Here is a 6,012-nt window from a genome sequence, read left to right on the forward strand (position 1 = left end):
CTGACCCAGGCTGGTGGCCAGGGCCCCTGTGTGTGTGACAGAGGGACACTGTGACACTGTCATCTGAGGAGAGCCAGCCCCGGGGAGCTGGCTGCGGCACTGAGCACGTGGGGGGCTGGGGGCTGCAGACACCCGGCTCTCGGTTCTGGGCAGCGCCGCGGGGATGGGGCCTCAGTGGGAGCGGAGGTCCGAGCAGAGGGTCTGGCGTGGTCACCTGCGTGGGCAAGGCTGTCTGTCACAGGGTGGGCTGTGACAGCAAGACCCCAGTCTTTCTTGGGCACCTCTCTGTGCCAGTTCTCTGCCAGGCACTTCAGAGGAGGAGGAGATACTAGATGAATAAATGGACCGATGGATGGGCCCATTCTCCGGGGGTTCAAAGCCCACATCACAGAGGCTGGAGCCACAGGCCCACACACTCACAACCCCCATCCTCTCTCTACACCCCCCACACACACACCCCCTATACCTGCATGTACCCGTGTTCCCATGCACCCCGCCCCCCCCCCACACCCCTGCTCGTGCACACGCCCGTGCACCTAGGCACGTGTTTATTTCAGAACGAGTTTCCCGAGTCTTGCAAGCTGTAGCTTTGGCCAGAGCCTCCCAGCTTGGGGCACCCGCTCCTGACATGGCCTCTCAGGGAGGGGCTGCGTGGGTCCGTCTGGCCCCGCCGTCCCGCAGCCAGCTCATGACTCACCCTCCTGAGCCTCTTGCCTCAGTCTGTCAACTGGGCGGGTCCGCCCTGCTTGCCTCACAGGGTGGCACCAGCGTTCCCGTGAGACACGGGCGTGTTTGTCAATGGTGAACCGCGTTTCCAGCGGCAGATGATGCTGCTGCTTGCCCAGCTCCTGCGCGGAAGATTCCTCCGCCCACAGGGCCTCCGTCCTGGGGTGGGGAGTGTGTGGAGGTGAGGCCCGTTCTGAGGCGATGCTGCAGGCGTGGGCTCCTCCGCCCTCCTCCTTTGCAGGGCGGGCCGGGTCCGGTGGGGGTGGTAGGGGACTCGGCCATCCAGCTCTGGGGGCGGCTAAGAGAATTCGGCAAAAGAGAGTGAGGGGAGAAGGGAGGCGAAACCACTGCCCAAAGCCTGAGGCTAGAGCAGTGTCCTTCGTGCAAGGAAAGGCCCTCTCGCCCTGGCCAGTTTGCTCAGTGGTTAGAGTGCCAGCCCTCGGACCAAAGGGTCTCGGGTTCGATTCCCAGTCAAGGGCATGTACCTGGGTTGCAGGTTCCATCCCTGGCCCGGGTCGGGGCATGTGTGGGAGGCAACCAGTCAATGTGTCTCTCTCTCAGGTTGATGCTTCACTCTCCCTCTCCTCCCTCCCTTTCATTCTCTCTAAAAATAAAAAAGGAAATGTCGCCTGGCTGGCGTGGCTCAGTGGTTGAGTACTGACCTATGAACCAGGAGGTCACGGTTTGATTCCCGGTCAGGGCACATGCCCGGATTGCAGGCTGAACCCCCAGTAGGGGGCGTGCAGGAGGGAGCTGATCCATGATTCTCTCTCATCACTGATGTTTCTATCTCTCTCTCCCTCACCCTTCCTCTCTGAAATCAATAAAAATATATAACAACAACAAAAAAGGGAATGTCATCTCACATTCCATGCTCATGGCACATCCCTGGGCCACACCTCGTGCACAGCCGGGAGCGCCCTCCCCGGGAGGAAGCCGGGATCGCATCTCCCACGTGTGGGGATTCCTGTTGGGTGCCAGCTGGGGCTGGGCAGCTACTTGGGAACCATCGCAGACCCTCCAGCTTTGGGGGACCCCTGGAGAGCCCAGGGGGTGGAGGGCAGGAGGGAAAGAAGGGAATTGCTGTTGGGTTCCCAGAAGGCCACCCCATCTTTTCTTCCAAGCTGTGTCTGTGGACCAACATGCCAGGTGGGCCCCTTTGGGTTCAAACACTTGGATTTGGGGTCCATGGAGACCCAGGGGCTACTCCACGGGGCCAGGGATATGGGAGTAGGGCTACAGTAGGTCCTCTGCGAGGGACCCCTGATCAGAGGCCTCCCCCGCTTTTTAAAAAATATATATTTTATTGATTTTTTACAGAGAGGAAAGGAGTGGGATGGAGAGTTAGAAACATCAATGGGAGAGACACACTGATAGGCTGCCTCCTGCACGCCCCCTACTGGGAATCGAGCCCACAACCAAGGTACATCCCCTTGTCTGGAATTGAACCCAGGACCCTTCAGTCCGCAGGCCGACGCTCTACCCACTGGGCAAACCGGCCGGGGCTGAGGTCTCCCTTTTCATTCCCCTCCCCTAATCTAGCCCAAGGCCTGCAGTTTCGCATTAGGGAGCCAGAGGCCAGAGAAGCAGAGGCCTGGCCCCAGGTCGCACGCACAGGAGCGGAACCGGGGCCTCCGTCCTAGCCCCGTGCTCAGGCCTCAGAGCTGGGCTTTGCCGGGGACGGCTTTCCCGAGGGGAGCGTGGATGAAGCCGGGTTGCAGCGATGGCCTGTGGGCCGCAGGCGTCAGATGGGCCCCGAGGAGAGGGGCGAGGCCTGGCTCACCCGCGAGGAGGGTGAGGAGCAGTGGGGACAGCGCGGCCACCTCTCCTGTCACGTGCTGAGCCTTCCTGGGTCCCCATCGCCCCCTCCCTCCGTCCTCCGACGCGCTGTGAAGGCTCTTGCTGCCGCCCTCCGCTTTAGATCTGGTCATTAAGTTGGTAACGTTCTCTGAGCCAGGGACCCAGAGGTGAGCCGGCGGATTGGCCCTGCCCCTCTGGGCCCACCGTCTGATGAGGAAGGCAGCATGGTGGCTGCCTGGCGGGGAAACAGCTGCATGAGCTGCGACCGGCTGCTTCTCCTCTCTGGGCCTCCATGTCTCAGCTGAAGATGGTGAGAATGAAGTCCCTTCTCTCTAATATTTATGAAGGGCTCCGAACAGAGCCAGGCACGTTGAAAGTGCAATGTGTGTGTGTGTGTGTGTGTGTGTGCGCGCGCTTGCACGATTAGGGTTATCAAAAGGGACAGCTAATTGTAGGTTGTGAGCCAGTGCTACCCAGGAGGGAGGTAAAAGGGGATGAGGGGGAGCTTTCCCGAGAGCTGGAAATGCTTTCTGTCAGATGGGGGTGTGGGTTCCAGGGCTGTGTGCAGTTGTCAGAATTCATTGAACTGGTAATAAAAAGAACAACAGAAAACCTCCTAGAACTGGGCTCTTGGAATTGGTGCATTTTGCTGTACGTAAAGTATACCTCAGTAAACAATGTACATCAAGGAAGACAAAGGAAGGGTGGAGAGGAAACGAGGGACCCTTGAGACCCTCTTTAGACAGCGTAGTCAGGGAGGGCTTCCGAGAGGAGGTGACACTGGAAGGATGCCTAGAAGAGAGGAAGTCTCTGGCTGTGGGGAAGGGAAGGAGGAAGCTGAGGCTCTAAGATGTTTGGGACCACACTCCGTGGAGGGGTGAAGAGTGGCAGCCGGGAGATTTCTGGGCAGCTGGGCCCGGGTGGGCCTTGCAGAGAGGCCGGTGGTGGCACCTGCGTTTTCTAGGGTCAGCGTCTCCCTGCTCCTGGGCCTGTTCTCGGGGCCTTGGCACTCAGAGAAGCACTATTTTAACTTGTGCGGGAAATGAGTCCCTAAATATGCACTGAGTGGGGCGGGAGGCATCGGGAAGCTGTGGCTCAGGGCAGCTCCGCCTTCCTCCGTTGGGGAGCACAGGGTGCAGGCCGGCTGTGAAGCTCTCTGCCCACCTCCTCTCCCCTCCGAGACCTCAGGCCCCTCCCGCCACAGCCCCTCCCGCATCCCCGCCCCCTCGTTCGGGAGCCCAGTGTTTGGGGCCAGGCTCCTGCCTGGGATCCCCAGCTTTACAGACCTGCCTCTGCCCTCAAGCTGCTTCGCCTGGTGGGAGGGACCGAGGCACAGACCACGGGGCAGGTGCTGGGAGGACTTCCAGAGGAGGAGGTGCCTGAGCTGAGCCCAGGAGGGAGTTGACCAACGGAGAAGGAGAGGGCGAGAGTGCGGCCTGTGTGGGACCAGCAAGTGCATCCTCTGGCTAGAACCCCACCTCCCGCAGCTGGGGTCCTCTCTGCCCCCAGACTCTATTTCCAGGTCCACAACCCTGTGCCATCCCGTGTGTGGCCCTGGCCTGGGGCCAGAGGCAGAGGAGTGAGGTGGGAGAGGAAGGCGAGCCCTGGGCGCCAAGGGAGGACCAAGGGGGCAGGGTTGGGGGTGGACTTAAAGGGGGGAGAAGTGAAGGGCCAGGTGGGGACAGGTGGGGTTGAGGACAGCACAGAGTGTTCCAGCTGTGGGCTTGGGAGTTTTTAGAGAAGAGAGGGGGCTTTGGCGGAGGTAGAGATGCCAGAGTGAGGCAGAACGAGGAGGGGTCCAGGAGCCAGCCTGGGGTCCCAGCAGGACAGGGTCAGGTCAGGCAGGAGGCCAAGGAGGAAAGGGGTGCAGAGAGAGAGCAGGGAGGGAGGATGGTGTGTCTCGGGTCCTCTGGCCAAGGACTGGCGTGCCCTTCGCTAGAGCCACCTCAGGACACAGTCGGGCTGATGTGGGGAGTGGGACGGCCGAGCCTCTGCCCCCAGCACCGTGAGCAAGAGGCTGGTCGGTGGGGCTGTGTGGGCACAGCAGGGAGGGGCTCTGTGAGCTCAGGGCAGCAGGAGCAAGAGGCCCCTGGCTCCCAGGCTGGGCAGTGGAGCAGGGCCGCCAGAGCTGGAGCTCCCTGCACCCCCAGGCTAGAGGTGAGGTGAGCTGCTCCAGAAATGAAGGGGCAGCCAAGGGGCAGCAAATGCCGCACCCACCGCCTTCCTTCCACCCAAGCCGAGAGCGCTCAGGCCCAGAGCCTGCCCGGCACCGTGTGCAGCAGAGGAGGAGACCACAGCCGGGGTGGCCCAGGCCCTATGGGTGCCGAGCGAGGCGGGCTGACCTGAACCCCAGCCTTGGGCTCCCACCCGGGTCCTCAGCCCCGTGGAGCTGGAAACCCAGCCTTGAGGGGGTGGGGGAGGGCCCGTTGCTGCTCTCCCCATCCCGGCCACATCGCCCGGCAGCCGATTCTCCCCACTCCAGTCCGGGCTCATTTCCTGCGACTGGCCTTCTGGTGGCAGCCATCGCCCAGGGCTGAGCGAGCCTGAGTGAGGATCCCTGCGCCGCCCACCGCTTCCTGCCTTGGGTGCTGCATCCTGTGGGGATGACTCTGCCGTCGCTCCGTTTTGCAGAGCTGTGGGCTGCGGCTGGGAAAGTTTGCCTGAGGCCACACTGAGTCATGGGAGAAATTTAGCCCCAAACCCGGACTGCACCCCACCAGGCCGTCACCTCCCTCAGCTGGGGTCCTCTCTGCCCCCAGACTCTCTGGGCCCACAACCCTGTCCCATCCCATGCGTGGCCCTGGCCGGGGCCCCACAGCCCATGTGCCATTGGACGTGAAACCCGTTCCATTTCCACCTCACTTGCCGCCCCGAGAAGGGAGGCGGGGCTGCCCCTCCCAGGGCCTTCCTGGGCCCCAGCCAAGCTGCTCGGGGCTGACCTCACCCCCTGGAGCCCGCACCAGGGAAACCTGGATTCACACCCTCGCCGTGTCCTCCATAAGCTGGGCACGCGGGGGCAGGTCCCTCTCTGCGGGGTGCGGGGGGCAGCGGCTCTGTCCCGGGTGCCGCGAGCCTGACGCTGTCTGTGCTGCCTCCAGGTCCTGTACGACAGCCCCAAGGCCCGGCAGGAGGTGGAGCAGCACTGGCAGGCGTCGGGCGGCCCCCACATCGTGCGCATCCTCGACGTGTACGAGAACATGCACCGCAACAAGCGCTGTCTGCTCATCATCATGGAGTGGTGCGGCCCCCGCCTCGCGCCTCGCTGGGACCCCGTGGTTCCCGGGACTCCAGGGAGGGTCTGAGCTCACCACCCTCCCTCCTTCTAAGAGTGTAGTTCAACCCACTCAAGCTGACAGCCACCACGCTCAGGCTGTTCGAGGTCCAGGGAGCTGCCAGTCTCTGTTCCCCGGGAAGAGCAGAGGGCCTGAGCCTGTGGCTGGGGCAGGGGCAGGGGCAGGGGCAGGGGCCAGGGCCGGGATGGGAGGG

General features: G+C 62.7%; 1 protein-coding gene across 1 annotated transcript in view; it reads left to right on the plus strand.

The window, feature by feature from the left end:
* MAPKAPK3 (mitogen-activated protein kinase-activated protein kinase 3) overlaps positions 1-6,012 on the plus strand; it is a 34,371-nt gene that overhangs the window by 22,336 nt on the left and 6,023 nt on the right. The window contains exon 2 of the mRNA XM_006770471.2: positions 5,625-5,798. Within this exon, the coding sequence (XP_006770534.1) occupies positions 5,625-5,798 (174 nt within the window). The remainder of the gene's footprint in view (positions 1-5,624; positions 5,799-6,012) is intronic.

Source organism: Myotis davidii, unplaced genomic scaffold (assembly GCF_000327345.1).
Source record: "Myotis davidii unplaced genomic scaffold, ASM32734v1 scaffold663, whole genome shotgun sequence".
Classification (NCBI taxonomy): Eukaryota; Metazoa; Chordata; class Mammalia; order Chiroptera; family Vespertilionidae; genus Myotis; species Myotis davidii.